Here is a 26831-nt window from a genome sequence, read left to right as displayed (position 1 = left end):
GAACGGTGAATCCATGGAATGCTGAGATGTTTCATCTCTATACGTACCTAATATGTAGGTACTTATAGCTGACTTAATAGCTACTCTCTCATTTTATAACCATTTGGAAATTATATAAAATAGGAAGGATTTTTCTTTTGGTCACATGTATTTACCTACAGTAGTTCGACTATTGAAGAGGTATTACTTAGTAGGTAAATTACACACAATATTCTCAAACTAAAAATAAATCTGCGTCAACACTATTTAATATCTTCAATGAAATTTCTACTATTGAAATTTTTGTTAAATTTCCTTCTTAAATATTACTTTACATGTCATTTATAAACAATGCAAAAAAACACTGATAATATAATATATTCCTTGTGCCAAAAAAAAATTACTAGTACCTATAAGTAAATAATAAGTTGCAATTAAATGTAATAATGAAATACAATTCATGATTCACTACTTAGCAGAACGAATCTAATTCAAACAACCTCTAATAATTTGGTTCCTTTATTACACATAAATAAAGGTAATAATAAACAAAATATTATGCCCATTATTTTAAAAATACACATACTAGCCTACAACGATCTTTAAATTTAAACAAACCGGTAAAAAATTGTTTTAGTTTAATCGGTTCTTTTATACTATTATCGAAGTTAGATTAAGAATACATAGAAAAAGCTATATTATTATTTACAAAACAACATGTAGGTACATCATTTTGAAAATCTTTAACTTATTCCCACAGATTTTCTAGATCGTCGCAAAATTTGCTTCCACTTAAAAACTTGTATGTAAAGCGTTGTAAATATATTTCATTTAATTATGCTGATGTTTGTGTCCAAATCTTTATTAGATAAGCCTTAATAAACTCAATTAGTCACCTAATACCGGTCATGGATTTATGTGCTTGTTACGTAACTTTGTTCCATACTGACATGTCACCTACATAGCTCAATTCCTTTGACTATCGACACATGATTACAGAAAACTTTGAATTCTTTGTTTTTCTTAACATAATTTAATTCATATCCACAGATATACAGACGTACATTTTATTTTTTGTAACGTGTTCAAGCGAGACGACGCTTCATCGATCTGGATTTACGTCTAACTCGCTTGACATTCTGCTGTTTGAACAAGGAATTACTTACTGAAGTCAATTCCCCAAGCTCGTCTTAGTACTCAGTCAATCGTGCAGTAATGTTTACCGAATAAACTACCATGGAACATACACATTATTATCGCTATTTACTTTCAGTGAATGTTTAAATATTAGGTAATTAATTATATATTAGAAACCTGGTCTTATAATTTCAAATTATAAGATTGAAATCTCCAACCCGTCTCGAGTTAGCGTGGTGATTAATGCTCTAACCTTCTCTATGTGAGAAGAGGCCATTGCTCAGCAGTGGGCTTCGATAGGCTGATGATGATGATGATATATATATTGTATTCGATTGTAATAAAAAATAACGCACAAAACATAGTTATTACTTACCTATGTATTCTTACTCGTTAATATCAATCAAACTTCAGATATCGTAGGTCGGGAATCTATTTATAAATAAAACTACACTTAATTTTCCTTACTTTATTAATACAATCCTCAACAAAAATGAATTACACGCTACAATATACTAACCTTTTATAATCTTGAACCCTATTAAATTCAAACTAAATATTTTTCCATTCATATATATATTTTTTTTATATCATAAATCACAATACCAACTTTAAGTTGACAAAATTATTTAACTAAAGGAACATACTGCTAAATCATTCCACACACGTGTGTCACACACCAACAAAATAATAAAAAGAAACACATTTCAGTCCTTATATCATACAGCGTAAGTATCAAAATCGCTATAACCTGATTCCGTTGCGTCTCGTTGGTATTGCAAAATGTATTAATTTTGATTAACTAGCATTAGTGTGGGTAAATCTATAGAATTAGTGGGTAATTGAAAACGAAAACTATCTGCTATTTACTTTATATAAAACATGTTAGTTGATTAAAACATATTTTAATAACAATATTACATCTACAATCTAAAGCGTACATATATAAAAAAATTTTTTTTTGTCATAATACAAAATGTTTAGTGCAATACATAGAATTTATATATATTTTTTAATATTTTATATATCAACTAGTAAAACTTCTAATGGAGTAATGAATGTTGAGAAAAAAAAATTACATGATTAAAAAAAAAATCATAATAGCCTCTTTATATTGCAAAAACCGGACACGAGGTTGACGCGGCGCCATCCGAAAGATTCGTTCATAAAAATACAATAGCTACAACACTTTAGCCTAATTATAAGTTTGTTATTTATTCAAATATAAATATACGTTGTTTATATCTGAAATACTAAGATATTTACACAGCAATCGATCACTCTGTATGAGGCGATCGTATTTGGTTAGCATTCATTATGCATGCATTATATGAAGAATTTTATATGAGAGCTTCATGCATCGCCGATTAAAGTTCGGAAGTACACATGAGAACATAGTTTATATAGGATTAATATAGCACTTGCAAGCTCAGCGGCGTTGTTATGATCCATGCGTTAGTTTTATTAAACATCTGTTTCCATTTAATTGAGATGGAATCCCCGCTCGTTGGTCGCGGCCAGCAGCCGTTCCCTCAACACCTCCTTGCACGAATATTCAGGCAGTTTGAGATAATGCACGCACGTGTTCACAGACGGATATGAACCGTCGCCGGCGTCGACCTGTGCAGGTAAAGCGGGATTATAGAGTTCATTAAGGCAATATTCACAGAAACTAAAACAGCATGCATGACATGACATGACATGACATGACATGACATGACATTACAAAATGAAGTGTTCCTCGTTTTTTTTAATTAATAACGTTTGTTAATACTATGCGCTCAGATTTATGGATGAGACACTGGGAAAGCTCCGTATGTCGCGTGATGAAGCGAACTGGGACTAATTCCGTTAATTTAAAAACATATCTTAGTGTATAGTGATTACACTGAGAGAGGCTAGAGGTTAATATCGCCGTACAACATAATCAACCTGACGGCAGATTAAGTATTATCAAATCGCTTTATAGATAGACAAAGTGGGAAATATATATATGTATATATATATATATATATATATGTAACTTAAAAATTTCGAATGTTCCCATAGAAATAAAAAATAAAAAAAATACAGAAAAAACTGATTTGCTAAAAATATATAACATTATTCGCCTACCTTTCTCACGACAGTGAGTCTAGGATGTAAGTTAGCCAGACCTCCGGGCGGTAGACTGCTGCAGCCCGTAGCGAACTGAAGGAAGGCTTTCCGTTCTCTGATAGACATCTCCACCAACACGTCCACCAGGCGGAGGAATCCCGGACTGGAATAACGTACACACTTGATTGATTACCAAATAAAATTACTAGCAGTACTAAAGGTGACCTTCATGTATAGTTTAATAAATCTGTTTTGATTTTTTCTTCCTTTCATTCAATGTTTATTTTCATATATTTGAATACAGTACATTAAAAACACAAATCTAATCAAACATTTAGTCTACATCACACAGTAATTGATGCTTTGTTAAAATTTAAACATTTCTTTATTTATTTCGATACTAATAAAACCTAAGATATATAAATTTTCTTATCGTTTTCATGACATACCTGTCTCTGGTGTATCCTAATTTTGGTTCGGTATATTGTAACAGATGTTCCCTGGTCCACGCGGGTCCCCTCTCCCCACACAGCAGGAGCCTCAGCTCGGGCGGCGTAAACGCTCTCAGTCTCCGCGGAGGGAACACCCCAGCGAATCCTCGCCGGAAGGCCTCGGTCTGATTGGCGACGCCGTCCCTCACCATATACCTGGCGCTGGCCTCCGCGTATAAACGCGCGTTTGATGGCCCCACCTGGTTTTGAATATATTATAAATAGTATAACTAACATCGCCTATCGATAATTAAAATTATATATAGCCTTTGTCCGCGACTTGCTTCGCGTTTTCTGCGTATTGTGATCAAGGAGAATAAGTAATCGTGTACGTTACGTGACCGCATATTACATACTGTTATGAAGTGATCCTATTAAAACCTTTACGAAATGAATGGATAAATTAGAGCCAGTACGTGAGTGTGATGTCTTCATTATTGGAAGGTATCATCAAAATCCGTTCAGCATATTTTACGTGATAGAGCAACGAATATCAGACATCATGCCAAATATTCCTATTTAACATAAGTTTCGTTCAGCAGGAACATGTGTTATATTCTATCGTTAACATATTAAGCGCTTATCATTTTAGTTTTTTAATAACTCAATACACATATAGTTCATATGAATAGAATGAATCCTACCTCTACATGTTCCCCTCCGTCGCAGAGGGGATACGCGTCGCGTCCTCCCACATGCGTCATAGTCAAAGAGAGCTCTTCAAAAGTGGCGCCATCTACCGTCAACGCGGCCGCGCGCTCTTGGACTTCACTCTCAGATAGAGACGATTCTTGTTTCAGAGCTTCGTACTGCTCTGCGGCTGCTAGGACGCTAGCCAGGAACCTAAGATAATATTTTGTCTCAAAGTAAATCATAAATAAGTTTAACCGTTTTATATTCAGTTAAAGTCATATTAAAATTTACAAAAAAATATGTAAAATATGAAAGAATTTCTTTTCAGTGGCTTATAGGAGAGAATTTTCTGAAATATTCACGTAAAAAAGGCGTTAAATCTCCTAAAAGACAAAAATTCTTACTTGGTAATTCTACATATACAAGTAAATGACACTTAAATAAATGTATAATTTTACTAAAATTTTAATTTTTGTATTCGTTTAATTTTTGTTGCTACTCCGATAACACTAATGTATTATTGAAGGTTTAATGAAGGGCAATATAAGATCTAAGTAATCTCACCTATGCCTTATGGGATCTATTTCCTCCAAGTCAGCAATCGTCAATTCCTCGCCGCACATTATACGTAAGAATGGCTCGGACAAGGGAAGATCAACCAGCCGGCCGTCCTGCAGCACCTGTCATACACAAACACGTTAACTCGAGTTTATTTACAATAACAACGATCTCATAACACTGTAGTTCTCTTTATTAATTTTACCTTCGCTAAAAATACTCCAAGGAACCAGAAATATTTGCAAACTTTATCACAGATAGGCGAGTCTTGTGGGAGCGGCGCGGGGAACAGACCGCCGGCGCGTGTCACGTAGTAGCCGGGTGGTTTTTCTAAAAAATGGACAGAAACACTTCATTATAATGTAAAACTTTATATAACTATGGAATATTTTTCGTATTTCAACTTTCAAGTAATTTTCTTATTTCGTATTCTATTATTACACGTGTCCAGAAAAAATTAGACATTTTTGCGTTATTTTTTATATACCATTCGAGTAATCATATATCATAATTTATATTGACCGTCAGGCAAGGTGAGTGGTAGCGGCGCGAGCTCGGCGTCTAATGTCGGCGCGGGCGAATCACTGAGCCACATCGATAGGTCGGCCCTCTGGAGCTCCGCGGCCACGAGAGCGTAAAACTCCAACGTAGGTCCCAGGCCTGTGCCCTCTTCACCCGCGAACTCCACCTCCAACACTGACTTGCGAGCCGCGTGGACTCTCATCACCTGTAATTGACGTACACCTATACTGCAAACTATACTCATCTTATATTACATTCAAATTTCACAAAATTCAAACATCGAAGAGTCCAACACAACCTCCTTATAGAACAGAACATTGTTTTTATAATATGATCCTAGTCTATACTTTTGGTAGGCTTATTTTGATTTTTAAAGTTTAAACTAAAGTATCCTAAGTCAGCAAGCTAACCGACAACAGTCACAAACTGTGTAATTTTTTAATATACTCTAGTTTCAGAGATTTTTCGACTATAGAAAAAATCGATTTTTCGATATGAGACAAGTAATACTTAAAATATCTGCCTCTTAAACGGAACGGTCCTGTATGATAGGTTCTACAATATTATTTTCTATGTAACAATATTATAAGCTGTCCATTCAGTAAAGAATATCAAAAAAATATATACTTATCAATACACACCTGCATCGCTGATCGTAACAGATTAGGATGCCTCGGTATACGAACTCGTTCGTGTCTAAGGCGGCCCATCCTGAACTCGGTCGCCTCTAGCTCGGCGCGGCGAGGAGATACCGTGTTCCCAGTCCTAAAATATACATACATATTGATTTAGCTTAAAATGTCATCACTTGGATATTACCACATAGATACGAAATATTCATATATACTTGAAGAAATTAAATAAAATAATTATTTTAAACCTTTGCCTATCCAAAGCGCGATCTCTCTGAGCTTGAAGCCATACAATAGTACGTGAAGTACCGAAGGCGGTACACGCGAAGAACATCTGCCTCGTCTCCAGTGGGAACAGGAACGGACACCAGTCGTTCAACTGTTGACACCTGCGTTAAGTTTATACATTAAAATTATAAATTTATTTAAACCTTTAAATGAAAATCCACTTCGTCGTACTCGAATACACGTTAGGATTATTTATACTACATAAGTACTTAATTTATAATAAAAAAATATTCATATCCATTAACTTAGAGATTATGTATGTATAAACAGATTCTGAATATTCGAATTATTTGAGAAGGCACACATGACTACATTTAGATAAATGAAACTAATATTCTCGGATTACTACGCGTTATTATATTATTTTTAAATACTGCATACTCCCGACTTTTCGATTTCTTTGCACTTTATAGCAACCGTGATACTTGCAGACGAGATCTCGTTTCTCTTCCGAGATTATAAGGAGGTCCCGTCTGCAAGTGATAAGTTAATGCGTAGTAATCCGAAAATATTAGTTTCATCAAAATAACACTCGGAAGTCTTAGATCTCGTTACATTTAGATGAGTCACTGACCATCTGGGTGTGGCTGCGGCGGCTAGTGTGAGAGGATCCTGCAGCTGGTGATGCAACTTGTTGGTTAGCTTAGTGGAGAGGAAGGAGGCGGGCGGCAGCCCCGGGGCTACGGTCCTCAGGCGACGGAGCGCCCGCACACACCACGTCACCATACCCTCGCTGGAACCGCCCTCAGAATACACGCTGCTTGTATCTGAAGTACAAAAGACTATATTTATTTATATATTTTACAAATACATACGTAGTCTGTACAACAATAACTCATTATTAAAGGTCACAAACAACGAGTTTTACTGTGAATTAAAATACTACAATTACTTACAACCAAACTATTGGTGACCTATACATTGAACAACAGTGGTACAGACGGTTATTAGCTACTATGTATGGCTTCTTTTTGTACGACCCCGTTATTATATAACTTTGCCTCATATAGCAACTCTTCATACCTGGATCGCCCGGTTCGTCTTCGTCGCTGTCGCAAGAACTGGAGAATGTTTCCACACCTTCGATCTCTTTGTATGTTAGTCTATAAAAAAAAATTACCAAATTACCAAAGCTATATATTTTCATCAATATCTGCCTTGCATTTCTTACATTATATAAGTCATTGAAACTATAAAATTGAGATCATATGCAAAAAAAATAGCTATTTTCCATGAAATATTTCATACATTATAGGTTCTAAGGCTGTTTTAGAGGAAATCAACTCGTTCAAATTATAACGTAACAATTACCGATAAAAATTATATTTTTTTTTGGTATTGCAATATTACTCACGTGTACGTGGTATCTCTATGAGTATCGTGAGCTGGCAGTCGCGAGTTAAGAGCCAACACGGCTCTATACAACGTCCACGAAGGTTTCTCCAGCGGTAGAGACAGCCCGCCGGCGGACAGCACCAGCCGTAATGCTGGCAACTTGGTGGCTATCACGTTGCCATTGCTCTCTGGCACGTTGCCGTTCCTCTCGGTGCTGGTCGTCGCTTCCGTGCTCTCAGTATCGGAATCATCATTTAGTGGGATATCGAGATCTGTAATTGTATATATGTATGTAGAATTGATTAAGTAGTTGTACTCTTATAAGCTCAATAAAGACATTTTTATTAAGGCAGAAACAAACAGCCCTCCGCAACGACATCTACACCACTGAGTTCCGGAGTAGTAACTGTTTGCTGCCATAACAACGGAAGGGATAAGTCACGTTGTTTATAAGCGACCAGGTGGAGTTATGCGCCCGTGTTTCTTTGCGTTGTTTATTATATACTTTATATACTAGTAAACCACTACATTCTAAAATATTTAGTCCTTAACACGGGGAGAAATAAAAAAAATTACACAGTGGAGTGCACTCCATAGTTACAAATAAGCACTGCATAATGAGATCTAAGATTTTCGCGAGTTTTATTCGTTTAAATGAAACTAATATATTTTTGTACTACTCCGCGGGTTTTATTATTTTAAACTACTTAATCCCGACGTTTCGGTTACTTTGCAGCAACCGTGATCACGGGCGGGCGGGATGGGAGTGTCTGTCAGTCGGTCCTTGTTATGTATCATCTACCGCCATCGATTTCTTCATTTCCTGGCGTAAGCACTGCATACCCAACAGTCGTAATAGGTATCGAGACTATTTTTTATTTTGGCCGGTTTACCGTTGAAACATATTCTCGCTACTTTATTTTTATTACTTTTCTGATTACAAATGAATATATTGCTAATTTCATTGAGGTATGATTGAGTTACAGCTGTGAACTGAACTGAGATGCTGGTGATGTTGGTTTAAATAAATTAAACACGTTCCGGTGAAGCTGGGAGTTCTTTGAAAGGCTATTAGAGAAAGCCGCAAGTGCGAATCCTATTTCAGTGGCTTTTTTTTCATTATTTGCTTGCAATTTGCACTATAATGTATAAAACTATGGGAATAATCATACGAGCGTATACAAACCGACGGTCTGATTCAGATTTGTACGTCCGGGTCTCGGATCGAAGGCCGGTATGAGAGCCGAGAACTGCCTCTTGAGTACAAAGTCGTCGTCCCAGGGCTTCCGCGAGCGTGCGCCACCCGCGCCCGCGCTCCCGCCCCCGGAGCCCCCGCCGCCGGACCCACGGACCGCCTCGAGAGCCTCTTCCTCCATCAGGGATAGCAAGTTACGAGACACCTGAACGTAATTAAGATTAGATATAACGATCTATTTATGTAATAATTTTGTTCTACAACATTGTGCCTATTCAGTTATATATGGAACATATTAAGGAGCAAGGTTTATACAACACAACACATTCTTTAAATACGAAATCAGAAATTTATTACATACATTGAAATAATATTTTTAAACGAATTCTTTTTCCGTTATGTGTGTGTGTGTGTGTGCGTGTGTGTACATGGTATTATAAAACTCACAACATCCTGATAAGTCGGTTCGTTTTCTTTGTCACTGTCCAAGGCGTCGTCTCCTTCATCATCGTCCTCCAACTCCGTCAGCAAGGCCGGGGCTCTGCATGATTCCAAGAAATCTTCCAAAGAGACCTGACAACATAAGTCATAACAGCTAATGACATTTGTAACATTTTTTCCCAATTAAAGAGACGTATTTGGTCCTAATATTTATTTTAATGTTTAATTTATAAGCGGGTCTTAGATGAAGGTTTTATTAATTGATCGTTGACTTCTATAAAAATTCTTAGACTGGATGAAGCTTAAAGTATAGTGGAATCGACTGAGTACAAATGCGTGAGAAGTTATTATCAGAATCAGTTTTACCTGTTCACTTTCACTGGAAGTCGATGTGAGTGATAGAGTGAGTGCATTTTGAGCGTTGGGTGCCAACGACGGATAGCTCTGAGCGGCGGAGAGCAGACCACCGGGGAAGTTGCTCGACAGAGCGAGACGCACTAAACTGGAAATCAATATGCATATTAGCTTTGATTTTACATAGTTTTTAAGGAATCGACAGCTAAATGTATGAAGAAACTTAGACGTCATATTCAAATTTATTTTATCAAGACACTTGAGTACAGGAAACTTAGTCAAGCAATATAAAAGCTAATGAGATCTAAGATTTTCGCGAGTGCTCATTGGAATAACACCAACACTGATAAATATGATTACAAACGCGGAGGAAATCCGACAAATATTAGTTTTATTTTAATATAAATGCTATAAATTTTAAGCTCCAATATCACAAGGCATGAGATACCGTGGCAATAATTCCAAATAACAACCAAAGAAAAAATGTTCCGTTAATGTATATATATACCTTGGGAATAACAGCGCGGAGTGGTTGGAGCGTGAGCTGCGCTGTGTAGCGGCGCCTCTCCCCGCGCCCGCGCCCCGCCCCACGCCGAGAGACTCCAACAGACGAGCCGCGCCCTTCAACGCAGATTATATATATACAATTATTACACATCCGGTTAAATACGACAGACAAATAAGAAAAAGTTAGCGACGTACAAAAAACAAGGATAATTTGGAGAAACTTTCATCTCGTCTGCCAGCGATAACGGGTACCGAAACTTGGTCGGACTTTCGAGTAAAATATACAATAGTAAGATACGCAACGTCAATTGCGAAAGCAAAGTTTGATTTAAATACATAGATACCTATCACATTTCTAATACTTTATTGATCCTAGATCATTATTTTTTTCTATCTATGTCTAGAATCTGTGACCTTCGTCTATATCTTATCTGTGTAAAACTTCAAGTCTTTGATAATCGACTGTCTCAGATTTTTATCATTTATATCACCTGTTGTGTGAGATCAGGTTCGCTAGCGCTCATAGCGCCGGCGGCGGCCTGCGCGTCCTTCTTGTGTTCGCCGAACTGAGCTTCACCGCCCTCGTTCTCCTCGCACTGGTGAAATTAAATTAAATAAGTTTTATAATATCAAAATGTGTTTACATAAACTATACGGCAATTATGTAATGCAATATACGCTGATGCCGAAACTGTGATCATTTGAAAATAAAAATATGGGGCGGTAGATAAAAACTATACTATATGTATATAAGGAACTATAAGAGATATCTCGACTTTTTTTTAAATAAAAATGTCTAAACGTTTATGAAATTAATGAAATAGAACATTAAATGTGAATAAAATTCTTTGACACAAATCTATTTAAATCAGTTGCCCGAGTATAATTTTTCATCGTCCCGCAAAATACGGGTCGTATAGTTTTTCATTAAATAACCTACGTTGATACTATCAAATACCAAGATTTAAGAATGAAAAATTGGAAACGCCCTGTACATAGTGTTAGTCCCCAAATTTATAGTAAGTGTTCTGAACCGATTCATCACTCTCTGTGGCATTGATGAGTGTTTAAAATTTACATTTAAGTTTTGTTTGTTTGTTTTTTAATACTTATAACATATTTTTAATAATAATAAAAATCTACGAAAAAATTAAAAATATTATAATACATGTGAATAGGAAAGTAAGGAATGTTCAAGAGTTACATTTCATACTACGTAATGCTAATTACATTATAATACAAAATGCTAAGTCTACATTTTTCCTACGTGACATTCCCAGAATTTACTGAACAAGATTCTGCAAAGAAGGAAGACTTAAGTGGAAAAATTTAATTTTCATAAAGTAATATACAATATAATTTTTACTCACCTCTACATCATTACAACTGACTAAGAACTAAAAGTAGATTTTATTATCAATGATTTATCGCTTCTCGCAATTGATCTTCGAACAGAGATATTTCTGTTTAACATAATTTTTTCTATTTTTTAGTTTTTGCAGAACTATTTTTCTATAGTTATAAAACTCAAACCTCAGCTACCGCTACCCTGGCAATCAATTGATTAAGGATCGTATTACTAGCGTAAAAACAAACTCGAAAAATCGAGTATTTTTATAATAAGGACCCATAGCATAAATAATATCCCATTAGATGAATAAAAAGACGTTTACAATTTTTATCTCCTCTCGTTGGACTCGTTCGTGTCATGAACAGAGTCGCTTTACAAAGCTGGTATCATCTTTATTCACCTGTATGTGCAGCCTGTTAGCGTTGTTGCGCAGCGTGTGCAGCAGAGACGCGGGCAGCGCGAGCAGTTCGCTGGAGAGCAACGCGTTGGCGCTGTTGCGCATCGCCTCACCGTCGCAGCGCAACGAACCCATCTGACACACGCACTCCATAGTATTACCAGTTTTTTGAACGAATTCTAACACTTTAGAAGTCACCATATAACTATATCTCAGTCAAAAATTCTCTTAGTATATTGAAAATTTACGCGTCATGACAAAAAAAAAATGTTTATACCGAATAAAATTTAACATCCGTAATATTGACGTTTCATTTGTTACACATGGAAACTTGGATACCATATAATATAGCAGAGTGAGTAAAATATTCGTACAGTAATTATTCGTTATACAACGAGATGAATCAATACCTTCGTCATAATGCTACTCGTACAATTAAACTGGTAATACCGAAGAGTCATCACATCTCACACACAAGGGGGATGTAGCTAACACAGTGTATGTTACAACGACTAGCAACTAGGTCGGGTTTAAGGGCATGTTAGTGATAGAAACTTTAGAAAAGTTAATACGGGTGTTAACAAAATATTAATGGTCAATCATGGTAACTTACTACGTAGGGTTAGTTTTTGTCCATATTATACTGACCTCTTGGGACGTAGAATCCGGTAGTGGTTCTTTGGCGGGATATGGTTTAGTGATGTCTGTGATGCTGGTCGGGCCCATCTCCATATTCGTGAAGGAAGTGTTGCCGAGATCCGACATACAGTTGTTGCTTTCTGCGCCCAGAGTGAGGGATTCTACGATTGTCGCAAGATCTAAAATATGAAGTTTACAAATAAAACTATACGCTCCTGTATTTCGTTATTAGTCTTATTGGATTTCTGATATACCATATAGTGACTCCTTAAAACAGACAAACTAATTAAATAAATATAGGATTTATTTATGGAGTATGTTTTAATTTATAAGAAACGGATAAGATATGAAATAAAAATTTAAAAGTTAATTATTTTTCCGAAATAAATAATATATTTATATTACATACAAAAAAAATAAGGATATATAAATATAGCATTAAATGTAGATATTTCTCTAGGGTCGTTTGGACTTTGGAGGTTGATGACCTTTACCAATTGACTATAGTATTTTATTCCGCACCAATAAAGCTACAATTATATTAATATCTACCTGTGTTTATATGATGTGTTGATGTATTGATAGCGGAGAGGTCGGCGGCGTTACCCCTCGGCCGCGCCATGTTCCCGCCCACCTCAGATGATATATTGTCCGCAGAGGACGCCTGCTCCGTAGACGCCACGGACACCTGGACAAATAAATCAATCTATAAACTCAACTTTATATACAAAAACGTAAAGTTTAAAATAGAATAACATAGAAATTTAACAATATGCATATATATACAGGATAAACTCTAACGAATCTCAGGGGTCTAAGCTGGTTTAGGCGGTGTTGAGGTTTATTTGTTATATGGAGGGTGTGAGTAAAAATACCAAATATCACGGATATGGAACGATAATTTCCATTTAAAACTGTAATAGATAATTATCATGCTATCTATAAAACAAAAAAAATCTATGCCTTATTACTGACACGGAGATTCGATAGTTCAGACAATTAAAAGGCACTTTTTGTGTGCTCATTGCAAATATATTAAGGAGTTTGTATGCAATTTAAATCTTCTCTAACCTGTTGCTCTGTACCCGTTGCATCAGGCAGGCTGGGTGTGGAGTGACTCTTCCTGGAGGCCCGCGCCCCCTCCCCCCCGCAGGCGCCGGTCGCGCCCCCACCGACGACCTTGAGGTCAAACTTGCCCTCCGCCCCCATACGATATGAGTTCCGGCCACCGTGATCCCACCTGGTCAAATCAGGTTATTTACTTTAAACCTTAGTTCGTGGTTCCTTGTTATAGACTTTTTTTATGAGAAAGGTGGCAAACGAGCACACGGCCTACGGACGTACGGACTCATATATTCTGAGCCGTTATTAAGATTATCAACAAGTTCATACCTAACATCCACCCAACCGTTGTGCAAGTCGGAGGTCACAGTGCCCACGGAAGGGTGAGGTCCGTCCTGGTCTCGCCACTTCCAGTCCACTCCTCGCATGACCCTCGCCCCTGCGCACAGCCCCCGGGCTCCGCGCGACCAGCGCCGAGCGCGCGCACCCGAACACGAGCTGGATGTACTGGTGCTGCCGACTTGACGAGGCGGAGTATCAACCACGCTCACCACCTACCGACAATCGAGAATCTTACGTTTATTAAAATGGTTTGTTAAAAAAGCAAATATATTACTAAGAAACGTCTAAGAGTAAATTACTCATTACTGAGATAGTTCCTTCAAATTATTAATCGAATCAAAAACAGACGATATTAAAAAAAAATTGCTATTTACGTCAGTTAGTGTATTTTAATTTACTATGTGAAATGTCCCAGATAACCTCTTCAATTCAAATCAAACTCTTTATAAGAAACGAACTCCTTTGTAACAGCTTGTCTGCGCTAATTTACCGTGATAAAATAAAAATAAAGTTTTTAGAAGGAAACTATACATTATTGATTAATTCAGGCCATTTGATAAAACATCGGCAGCGACATCTATAGTTTGTGTAACGTGACTTTAGTCATAGTGCAACTGTTATGCCATAACACCGCGGGGTACAGCGGTCAAGAATAAACTATAGACCATGTCTTATCCTGATGTCGAATCTGTATTACGGTAAAGTAGAATCTAAATCTAATAAATAGTTAGTGTACACAGGAGCAACAAACATCCATGCATACTCACAAACTTTCGATTTCATAATATAAGTTAAAACAAGCGTCTATTACGCGAACGGGACGTTTGTATTATCCATTACATATAATAAATTGTCTATGAAGTACATTACATCAGATGAGACGTTATTTGACTGCCATCTTGAAGAACAAACATTACCTTGCCGTATATCTCCAGACCGGACAGCGACAGGTAGTGGCTCTGTCCGCTGGCGTTCTTTCCGTTCTGCTGTATCCGCAGGTAGCGGTAGTGTGCGTCCACCCGCACTCTCCACGTGGCCGTACTGCCGGGCTCCTGTAGCGCTTGCTCATCGCAGTGTGCTACCAACGTAGTCCAACTGACGCCATCCATAGACATCTGAAGAAATTGAAATTCCATTATCACAGGTATTAACTATAAATTAACCGAATTAAACATATAATTTAACGAACTTGAAACAGCCAATTACGAAGCGCAGATCTTCCATAACCTCTAGCGTGCCTCAGCGTGTACGCTGACGGTACCAGATGTAGTCCAAGATCGACGGCTATGAATGCACGTCTATCGTCATTGGTGTGGACGTTAAGCGGCTCCGGGGACCTGGACAGCGCGTCCTCAGCGCGACCGTAAGGCAACTGTTTCCCGTCTGAACTCCACACGCTCACGAGACCGTGAGCACCCGGGTTAACCCATTCACAAGTACCGCCGTTACTGCCGATGAAATATAGCACACCGTTCTCGTCAAAGTCGTGCTGAAAAAGTTAAGAAGATTATAAACGCAATCAATTATATATCTGTAACCTTATTAAAAGCAACAGCTATCGAGGATACGGTGTGTTACCGGATGAAAACAATGTATGTATCTTACATCATAAGTGAACGTCATTGGCGCTTCGGACTTAATCTTCTGTACGAAATGGAAAGTAGACCGGTCCATGTCGTACCACTGTCGGGCCACGGACTTAGCGAGGAATCTCTCCAGTTGACGAATGGTCGTCAGGGCTTCGACCTTCAGACTGCGTCCTGCGTTATTATTGGCAGCCGATTCTTCTGACGTCTCCTCGTTAGCACGTTCCACTCGTAACCTGAAAGGATATACTGCTTCAACAATTGCACTAATCTTGTCGTAAATTGTTAATAATTAAACATCCACAACTCAGATTTCGTTTTTAGACATGAATTACAATTTGCAAGTTTTTCAAAACAAGAAATACTAACGAACAAATATGTAATATATTTATTTTTCATATAAAATGTACTCGAAAATACATTTTTCATAGATATTCCTTACTTAGGTATGTAAATTTGTAGAATACAGATACGATCACCAATTTAATCTAATAATACCTGATCCGTTTGGTGAGGTGATGTAAGGTGGGCGGCTGGTGAGGCGGTGCGTCAGGTGCTGGTGCCAGTACAGGCAGGCGCTCCACACTCTCCAACACTGCCACCAACCGGCCAGCCAGGGCCGCGCCACATGAACCTTCCGGGTTGCCCGACCACGCCCAGCAGCGAACCACGCCCTCGCGGTCCGATAACTGGCCTGGCTTATCTGAAAATAATAGTCAACTGTGATATTATACATTTTTACAAAATACACGAATTATATATAAATAGTACTGAGATGTACCTCTGATGCGGAAAAAATGAACTGACGGTGTAAAGTATATAAACACAGAGAGGAATTACTTCAAAAATCAGAGTCAAAGTCCGCATATAAATATTAAAGAACAGTATTCCCCTCGAGATAAGATCGTGACTGCTCCGTGGAGTAGGTTTTATAATACAAAAAGGGTGGTATGTTAACTCTAACTTGTAGCTTTAATTTCACACTATAACATATTTACACACATACACACACACACATGTATACTTTTCACTTACCATTCGGTTGCGGTGAAAGTACTTGCAGCAAGGCCGGAGCCAAGCCTGAGGACTGCAGTTCGTAAGCAGAGAGTAACTCCTCCCCACACAGTAGTTCAGTCAGCTGCTCCAGAGAAGATTTCAGTTCTTGTTGCCAATCTCCTGCAGCATTGAAAATATAAGAGCGTTATAGGTACTGATACCGTATTATTTGAATACAAGTAGCATTGTCGTTAGTCTGCAATCATATATAATATTGTTAGTATGAGTTAGTGCGTTTGATTTCTTGATACTGAATAAACGAAATTATCTGCATCCTTTCGTTATTTAACAGTAATCAACGTTACGATATAGTTTTATTTGAGACAAACACTTTTTGGTATCCAAAATTTATAAAGAGATTTTTTAAAATAAAACTACTATAAACAATACATAAAACATCAACAAGAATGTCTCGTGCAAATAATAAGTTAATACTACATTGCTAGGCATTATTATTATTATTATCAATAGAATGTTTTAGTTTAATGCAGCCTTTCCCAAAAGGGGGGCGGTAAGTGACCCAAAACAAAGGACGCGTTGTATAGAGGTCTGGGGGGTGATATACCATTTCATATAGTTTCAGTGGGTAAATAAAAAGCGGCGGTAGAAAACAATTAGTGCTCAAAGTGGGCATTAGATAAAATAGTTTAGGAAGCACTGGACTTTAACGCTACTAGAGACTAGTATCTGTTTTACCATTAGGATTTGTAGCGAGTGTCTGCAGTTTAGACAAGAGCGCTCTAAGCCTGGCGACGGGCGCGCGTGGTTGCCGGCCGGCCGCGCTCGCGAGGTGTCTAGTGTACAAGGCGCGGGCTCGCTCTGACACTTGGGCCTTCTGAGCCTCGCTCTTAGCGGATAGTCTACTGCGACTGTGACTTTGACCGTTAGAGACTACCGGCCTACGATCAGCCCAACCGCTCGCTAACTCTGGACCTGATAGAAAAAACATTATTCATATTTACAGACATTAATCAATATGAAAAAAGAATTTGTATAGTGTAATACTATATAATGTAATGTTAAAGACATTTGTGATTTCTTATCATAAAAACCTTTCAATATATTTTGATAATATAAAGACAAAAAAGTGTATGAATTAAAAGTAAACAAAAAACATGCAAATATTTATACCTAAGAAAGTTTCTGCAGTAAAAGAGTGTTTTGTTCCCCTGTTCGATTCAAAGATGAATCCAGGTAAATCTTCTCTCAATATCGTTGTCTGCTGTTGACCATCTGTATTATGGATGTGAAGCTCCTTCTCCCTTTTAAACACATTTAAAAAGGTTATTTCCAATTAAATACTTGTTTTTTTTTTTAATGACGTTCTACTCACTTTTTACATGAAATAACCCAATTGCCGAGTACCAATTTTGTAGGACCTGGTTTCGACAATATACTTTGGGGTACGCAATTTTTGACAGACGCTCTCGCTCTCTGGAGTTTGTCGATGAATTCCCCACGATTTTCTAAAATTATAGGATATTTGTATTTATTTTAAGTATTTATTTCCACTTAAAACTTCCTGTCAAAATTCAACTTTAAACAATTAAGTTTTCCATTTAAATATCTCTACCGTCATTATTTATGAAGGTTATTATTAAAATTATATTATATACTAAATTGTTTTTACATATACTTAAGAGCATTGGGTATGTCTTGTAATTTTAACCAAACCTATAATCAGTTTATCATAATATTAATTCATTGACTACAAATACCACTGCTGTTAATAATTGAATTTCAACCAACCGGTATTGTCTGTCTGATGTTCAGGGCTGCCGCTGGAGTACATAGTGGCCAGTTTTCCATCCAACAAGAACCGAAACCAGCCATTGGAACCGGTGCTGAGCTCGAGGGCGGCGGCGTCGCTCCAACAGTAGAGGGCATCCCTGCCACGACATAACGACCACTCCCCCCACCAATAAGCACACCCACTGGAAAGACTGGTTGCGTCTTCACTCACACCTGGAAACCAAACAAATTGTTTTGTCAAACCAATTAATCTTAAAAATGGTTTGAGCGGTAATTTTGCCTAAATTCAAGCTACCAATATCCCTTCTTTCCTTTATGTATGTTGTGGATTAAGAAAAAATACATTAAATTTAGTGCACCTTTATAGATTTAAAAATAACATGGAGATTTTGTTTTTATTGTTTCTCCACTTACCATTAAAAATACCATTGCAATCCTTTAGAATCTAAGAATCTTGTAATAACTTCCTTAGTTAGGGAATTTAGGAAAAAGTTTAATAGGTCCGTCATAAATTTGTTCACGGTAGAAGTGGGAGAGAAAGATATAACATTTAAATCTGTCTACAAGCTACTAAAAGACCAGAAGTAACAAGAATTCATTCTTAAAACGTACTTCGATGGTAGCCCTAGCAGGTTGTTTCAAATTGGTTAGGTAGAGAGAGGAGCTTGGATGGTGGAGGTGAGCGTTTAGCGCGCGTTAGATGGGGGCCTTTTCAACCTACACCTGGGTCGTAAGTCCCAGAAACTGTTGAAGCTCCTCTCCTAGCAACGCGATGGACCCTTCAACGCACGGTGAATCCACAGAATACTGACAAGTTTAGTCTACGATAACTAAATAACTTAATTAACTTACCGGTAGTTATAACTGTCTCCCCGTCAGCGTTCATCTCATTGGCTGGTGCCGCGGCCAAAGCTTCTACTTTGCTGAACACCCCCAAACGTGCAAACTGTTCCAAGTAGATATCAGCAGCCTTCACCATCAACTCTTCGGCTATACCCAGCACTGTCAAATGACCGTCGTCATCGTCCTGATGTAATACAGAAACTTTACTATTGTGTAAAACTTTACTATTGTGTAAAATACCATAATATGACACATAAAAACTCTTATATACATTTAAAATTAATCATAAATATATTAATATGGATAAACAAACGGGACGACTTAATGCAGGTAAATTTCGATGGTGTGATTTTATAAGATAAGCTGTTTTTCTATAACACCACATGGTCACAAAACAAATTTATTTGCCAAAATGCTTATTAGTATTGGAAAATTAAAATTGTATGGAGTTAGTTAGACACAACGGACTCGAGATCTTGTGTAAGAGCTAGACTGTGAGGAAAGACAGATAATTTTACAAATAAAAAAATGTCAACGATCAGTTAAGATGAACATATATGAGTTACAGCAGTTCACTAGAATTTTATTACTAGAATTATTGTGTTTAGAAAATAGACTTTTTTGTTATTATGTTCACAGCGAAACACTATTGACATAGAAGAATTTAATTCACATTCAATATGGCTCTAAAATTTTGAACTAGTACATAATAATATTAAAACAATTTTTTTAACGTATTGTCGGTTTAGAAGATTTTTTATTAATAGTCAGATTAAAATTCATAAATGATAAAATCCAAACAGTTCAATACTGATAACAACTTGTGAGAACTTAAAGCAAATTATCCATTAGCAATATCTATCTTGAAAATTTGTTAAATATTAAACGGACAGAATTCAATGGGTAAATTCAATAATCTAGAGCCAGGTGCGGTGCCAATGGGAGCGGAGTGGGGGGTGGGGATGGGATCGAACGCAATCACACCATCGGAACATTACCGCAGGTGGACGGATATAGCGGCTTCGTAGTACACGCGACGACCGGCGCGGGGACTCCCCCTGTGCAACCATCCGCACTTACCATTCATAATACACTAACACGCGCATTAGCTTACTGGGCACACACAGAGTGACATCCTGCACGACTTTGTCAACATAATATACTTCATATAGCCTTTAACGGGCGAGTGATTCAAGTTACTGAGATTCTCGATAACTACACAAAGGCCAACGATTACGCCGAATATCTTTTTATCGCGGTCGTTTCGTCTTATCATAGAAACTGTAAAAATCGTGCACGATGATGCCGTGTGAATGGAACTTTGAGAATAGCTTTCAAAGTATGAATTAAAATTTGGGAATAATTATATAAAGGCTTTATATGTTTTTATATCTCTCTGGAAGATGACGTTCAATATAACAATTCACCTGAGTATCGAGCACGTGAGCCAGCAGACGGGTGAGGAGGGAGGCTGAACGCGGCGTGGACAGTGCTCGCAGACGGGCGGCCGGAGCGTAGTGCACCATCTTACGGACGAGCGACAAACACGCGCGACGAACGCCCGCTCCGCCCGCGCCGATGTAACGAGCGCAGAACACAGGTATCAGACGCCTGTGTGGACACACCTTTACTTATTGCTTTGAAAATTAAACAAATACGTTTCCTGTTTGAGGATTAGGCCCTATATGTTTACTGCTTTTGATATATACTTGCACTTGATCTATAACTAGTATATAATTATGTTTGATATTTGTTTATTTTTTCTTTCATTACTTAGGGGCCATTCATAAAATATGTCACACGAATTTTAGTAGTCGAACACCTCCCACGGTCTTTGTCTTTGTCACATTTTTATAACAAAACTATAAAAATGTGACGTCACACATTTTCTTAAATATATTTAAAAATAATCGAGAGGAAACAGCTAATTTCAGTTTTGACTTGTTTTTTTTTTAAATAATAATCAAATAAGATCAAACACGTCCAAACTTTGCGTTTTAGTATTCTTAATTTGAATATGTGACGTTACAAAACTATCAACCGCCCTGGCCGTTGTCACACGAAGTCACATTTAGTTGATACCCTCTCTCCCCATTAACGTGTGACGTACTTCATGGATGGCCCCTTAATACGCCTCATTTAATTTTATTTCAAATCGACTTGGTTTAAAAATATTCATTATGTTAAACAATCCTTCGTATACAGAATTATAATAACATGTTTTATTAGATGAGAAACCTATGAGTTAAAAATAGTTTTAAATAAATTTATAGACTACCCTACATTCCATTTGGGCTACAATCAATGTTGGACTATGCGGGAACACTAAGAGAACTATGTTGATATGTTTAACACTAACACACACTAAGAATTTTTAATTGACTTTTATACAGATATAAACTCACTCTAAATATATGGCTGCCATTTCTTTATCACCAGTTTCCGGGAAGTCTTCATCGTTTGATGACGCCGGCGAGTCTTGGTTACTCACAACCAACCACTCCCCTGGACACTGCAGTATAGCTGCTACTTCTCTATGGCCTTAAAGTATATTATCGTATAAATTGAAATAAATCTAAACTACGTATGATTGTCCAAGAAAAATAGTAAAAAAAACCCTTGAATAGAAAATAATTATAACTCAAAATTTTACAATAGTCCATTTAAACAGCTAAACCATTTTATTTAGAAAAATTTTATAAGGGTCCATATACGTATGTACAACAGTCAAATACAAATCATCCTTTGTTTGTGTTGGTTAAACTACCTTGATCGTGTCGTTCCCTTGCTTTATCTAAAGGTGTCTTGCCGTCTTCGTCTCGTAGGTCAGCATTGGCTCCATACCGTAGCAGCACTTTAGCTATAGCCGGTCTACCGAAACAGGCAGCGTAATGAAGCGATGAACTACGCTGACCACGGTTAACATCAGCACCTGGAACAGTTTCATAGATATTATCACAATATTATATGTAACATTAATGGAATGTCTGTATTTTGTACCAACTGAGCATAGATGAGTTACTTTGGTGTACTTCCAATGCTAAAACTATTTTTATATTATTTTGTTTTTTTTTTTTAAGATTGAAATTTAAAAAAAATTAAACCTACCACAATATTAAAAAACGTTCTCGAATCGGTTTATTCGTGAGTGAGATTAAGGAGCACAAAAATTTCAACAATAAAGTTCCTTATAGTGAGAGATAAAAATTTTAATAATGATTTTTTTTTTTTGGATTCCATAATTCTGCTAATGTCCATTAATTCAAGTTTCACTAACATATCTACCAAATATACCTATGTATATATATCACACACCTTTCTCGCACAGAAACTCCACCATCTCCCTAGTACCGAAGGCCGCTGCCCAGTTAAGTAAGGTCTGCCCTACATCATCCGTGAAGTTAACATCCACGGAGCCGCTGGTGACGGATGTTATCAAAGCGTCAGTATCTTTGCCCCGAATACAGTCTATCAGCTGCCTGTGAGATTTATCTCCGCGGCTCCCAGTAGCTGTGGCATTACTGGAACCCTCTCCACCCGCCCCGCTGGACGACGCGGACCCCATGCGGTTTGAACTGCTACATACAGTACATATTAATTCGTGCATTGAAAATGTTTACATACAAGGGATGGCAAAAACAATAAAAATGAATTGAAAAATTTTGTTTTGTTTATACACAGATACTGCTTTTTAAATATGTATTTAAAGAAAAACTCGTCCAAAGCCTATTAGTCAAATTTTAGTAAAGATAAACAGATATACATAATGATTGAAAACGGAACCTCCTTTTTTTGAAGTCGTATTACTATGATGAAACATTTAATAATATATGTATATAAATACTTAAAACGTAAAAATATTTAATACATTACTGACGTCTGTATAGCGTGTCGTCCTTCACACAGCAGAACGAGAAGTAAATCCACGAGCCGCATGCACTCTAGACACCAGCGTTCATCAGCTTGGACAGCTGTCTCAATCGCGGAACATAGATCAAGACGAACTAAATCCTGAGGTATATAGAAACATACATGTATATAAATCGACAATATATATAAGAGGTCTGTTTGTTACTCTCACACATAATAACTACCGAACGGATTATAGTGAGACTTTACCATAGCATAGTTCACACGTCAGAATAACATATAGGCTAGGATTTATTTAAAAAATATAAGTAGTTCTAACAGGAAAGCAATGTAGCAGTTGAATTTAATTATAGATGGCGCCAGTGGGTTTTTTTTTTGTCAACGGATTATTTATTTCAAATGCTAGTATACTTCTATAAATACAGATAAATAAGTATTGTTATTTACATGTGTAATCTGTTCCGATCCTCTGCAGAGGGTAGATAACAAGCTGACTGTTGTAGACACTGAAGGCATGAGACATTTGTCATCCGAGTTCTCTGTTGTTCCCAAACGTCGAACTAGTTCTTCAATTAAGCCTGCAAATTTTATATAAACTTCAAAATAGTCAAGATACTGCCATCACAGAATAACTACTAATAAAAATTGTGAAGTTTCACCTAAAAACCAAAAAGAATCAATCATAAAAGAATCTTCGTCAATAATCATGTCAAGTAATATAATAGTGTCACTGAAGCCAGAGACCCCTGGCAGCTCATCTTTCCAATGCATGTTCATCCAATCGCTTTTTCAAAAATTAACAAATGTTCTTTATAATGCTGCCACTTACATAATAATTATATTTAACTGATATAATATATGCATAATACTAGCCATGTTGGGCAAGTGGTGCGGGGTCAGCGTGTGCACGAGCAAACCGATCGGCCAGCGAGGCGAAGCACCGCAGCGCCGCGTCCGACACACGAGCGTCTGAATGACGCAATAACGTAGATAAAGAAGACACAGCGTCTCCCACACGAGCATCCCCCGGCTCCATCTTACCGCACACCCTGTATATAACATAGTAAACAATATACAATACCATACAAAATCTTTGGTCAACTTAGAGTAACCATATATTTATCTATTAAGGTAATACCTTAGATATACATACACAAGAGTAAAGTATAAAATGATTTAAAACCTATGTATAAATAAAAAATTGTTTCATAGAATCCAAAAATTTCTACCATTTTATAATATGGCCTCATGTTCTATTCATCCAGATGCATGAGCTATGCCAAATTAATTCCCAATAATCATAATTATGCCGCAGTAAGCATACAATACATTTAAATATTTTTTTTTTGTTTACATGGTGAAGGTCAAGCATTTATTCACAAACATTTAGTTGTTCACTGCTCTCGTTTGGTATATCCATACATCAAAATTAATAATAATATATTGTGGATAATAACAATATATATTTTAAACATATGTCTGAAGACTGTAGTGACTATGAAGGTGTCTTACCTCGACACAACTGCCATTGCAGAATGCAGAGTATCCTTGTGCACTGAAGTTCCATGATGTGTTATGAAGTGCAACACCGAAGGTAAGCCTCCACCCTCCCACACTGCACCAGCTTCACGAGTGCACACCAATTCTAATACCTACAAAATAGAGTAAGATATTTCAGACTATTGAATAACATATGAGTTAATTACTCAAAATGTATTAGGACATGATAGACATAGGATTGTTTATGTTACACATTTTCAGCAAATGTTTATCATTATACTTACCTTCTAATAATGATTCAGAAATTAACACTTACTTTAATGCATTGTTCTGCGAGATCTTTGCTAGTTCTATTATTAGGGTCAACTGTTAGTAATCTGCTGCAAATTGCCTTCACAGCGCCTTCAATAGCCACAATCCTTCTTGTGCATTCAGCTGTAACATTTTTATTTATATTTATCAAACATACGGACAATATAAAATACGTAATTATTATTTTGCCAGAAAAATCATCATATTTAATAAATATAAATAAATTATCTGATCAAAAAAAATTGATAAACTATTCAAAACCATAACAATAACAAAGTAGGTTATCAATAAACTGATAACATTTTAATTTTGATAATATATATACCTGAAACGTCTAAGTAATATGTAATTGCTCTGGCTGTAACCTCAAGCACATTATCTGGAGCACATTCATCAAGAAATATTTTGCATAGAGCGGGCAAAAATGTTCTAGGTGGACAACTGTAAAAACATTCATCATTGATTATATATTTATAACTGTAAGAATTTTGTCAGAACTCTTAAGTATTTTATTTGATTTTATTATAATGAAAATTTATGATAATGTATGTAAAGGTCTATTATAATATTTTTATTGACTAGTAATGTACCTCTCAAAGCATCTATCCACATTATCGGACATGAGCAATAGCATGCATAGTTGCTCAAGTGCAATCAGCTGCATGTCTCTCTCATCCCCCTGGCCTGTGAGCAGCCATTCAAGCAATGTTTCCGGATCCACTTCAGCCATCTAAAAAATTATTAACTTATGTTGCACCTCTAATGTAGTCATTAAACAATTCTAAATAAATGTCAATTTACCTTGATGTTATAGCTTACCTGAAACAAAGAACAATAGACATAAAAAATTTAAAAACATTATTTTCTCACAAAAATATAATATTACTGATGTTTTAATATATCAATACAAATTAAGAATAGAAGATCTGATTACAATTTATGTTGTGGAGTAATTGTTTTATTACAAATAACCCTCATTATATTTTTGGTATAATGTAAACAGTGTTAAAAAAATAATCTTAAACACTTCTATTAAATAAATACATATATTTCAGTTAATTCAGTAACCCTCATCACCATTACTTTATAATGGCTATTAATTAAGTAAAAACAACATGTTGTAACATTTAATTGTCATTAATTTATTTTATTGGCCTATTGGCTATTTACTATTTTTAAGAAAAATTTTGATCATATATATATATATATATATATATATATATATATATATATATATATATATATAAAATATAGCTTTGACAGCCAACTATGTACCATAATAATTTAGAATTAGTAGACACAAAATTTTTGATAGATGGAATAAATTTAGAATATCGCAGAGTGAAAACAATTACAGTTATTATGTAGGTTACTGAGTCAATTTATTATGGTACAGAATGCACCTTTCTCTTTTTGTTGCATCTAAATAACGGTATAGAATATTTTAATGACTCACATAGTCATATCAGTGTTCATATGTTAAACTATTATGGGAACACGAAACAACGAAAACAAAATAGCGAATGAAAAATAAAGAAAAGTGAATTTGACAATGTCTCCCACTTACACTCAATGAACCATAACGCTGAAGAATTCTGAAATTCACTTAATCACCTAATATAGAATTAAAAAATATATGACAACGTTTTACAATAATTTCTTTGGAATTCAACACGATTTATTTACACTAAACGCAAAAGTTACTAATATCTCAATTTCTCGTATCACTCCTCTTCATCAACCCGTCCACAGAATAGTTTAGAAATAGTTGATTGCAAAAACCACAGAGTATGTAAAATACTGAACTTTGTAATTACAAAAAAACTTCTATCACGACGTTTCGTTTTGAAACAATAGAACGTACAGCTACGGAATTTTATATATAATTAATATCTCGATTTTTTACTTATATTAAAACTCATTCTAGCTTTTTAAAAACAGTGCTAAGAAAA

The 26831-nt window shown here is 36.3% G+C and overlaps 1 protein-coding gene across 5 annotated transcripts; it reads right to left on the bottom strand.

The window, feature by feature from the left end:
* Window positions 1–1570: 1570 nt before the first annotated feature.
* LOC116768596 (E3 ubiquitin-protein ligase Ufd4) lies at window positions 1571–26634 on the bottom strand. Of its 5 annotated transcripts, none has more exons than XM_061526947.1 (46): window positions 26447–26634; window positions 25681–25698; window positions 25470–25609; window positions 25205–25320; window positions 24884–25002; window positions 24580–24719; window positions 23941–24116; window positions 23515–23645; window positions 23075–23208; window positions 22513–22775; window positions 21965–22129; window positions 21603–21738; window positions 20625–20808; window positions 20196–20255; window positions 19207–19381; window positions 18352–18567; window positions 17936–18068; window positions 17734–17864; window positions 17299–17535; window positions 16582–16722; window positions 16045–16249; window positions 15566–15782; window positions 15150–15449; window positions 14878–15075; window positions 13949–14172; window positions 13628–13796; window positions 13109–13244; window positions 12566–12735; window positions 11921–12052; window positions 10661–10765; window positions 10171–10283; window positions 9675–9810; window positions 9315–9440; window positions 8859–9072; window positions 7692–7944; window positions 7361–7440; window positions 6912–7104; window positions 6298–6438; window positions 6059–6182; window positions 5418–5622; window positions 5101–5225; window positions 4902–5017; window positions 4349–4547; window positions 3663–3904; window positions 3232–3376; window positions 1571–2736 (listed from the first exon to the last, which is right to left on the bottom strand). In XM_061526947.1, exons 3-46 carry the CDS (start codon window positions 25607–25609, stop codon window positions 2599–2601), a joined length of 7203 nt encoding a protein of 2400 aa, XP_061382931.1. In that variant the 5' UTR covers window positions 25681–25698; window positions 26447–26634; the 3' UTR covers window positions 1571–2598. The 5 variants fall into 5 exon arrangements, with proteins under 5 accessions (XP_061382931.1, XP_061382937.1, XP_061382935.1 ...); XM_061526953.1 differs by having other exon boundaries at window positions 22513–22772; XM_061526951.1 differs by lacking the exon at window positions 26447–26634 and adding an exon at window positions 26336–26441.
* Window positions 26635–26831: the final 197 nt, after the last annotated feature.

This window comes from Danaus plexippus, chromosome 4 (assembly GCF_018135715.1).
Source record: "Danaus plexippus chromosome 4, MEX_DaPlex, whole genome shotgun sequence".
NCBI lineage: Eukaryota > Metazoa > Arthropoda > Insecta > Lepidoptera > Nymphalidae > Danaus > Danaus plexippus.
The sequence above is the reverse complement of the archived record's forward strand: the minus strand, read 5'-3'. Positions and strand labels throughout refer to the sequence as shown.

What these genes read in the sequence shown, in the direction of transcription:
- LOC116768596 (XM_061526947.1), bottom strand. Translation starts at nt 25,609, where the DNA reads ATGGCTGAAGTGGATCCGGAAACATTGCTTGAATGGCTGCTCACAGGC. An exon ending in ATGGCAGCCATATATTTAGA is followed by an intron (nt 20,809 to 21,602) that starts GTGAGTTTATAT and finishes GTGTCCACACAG; the next exon opens with GCGTCTGATACCTGTGTTCT. An exon ending in AGACGAACCGGGCGATCCAG is followed by an intron (nt 7,105 to 7,360) that starts GTATGAAGAGTT and finishes TTTGTACTTCAG; the next exon opens with ATACAAGCAGCGTGTATTCT.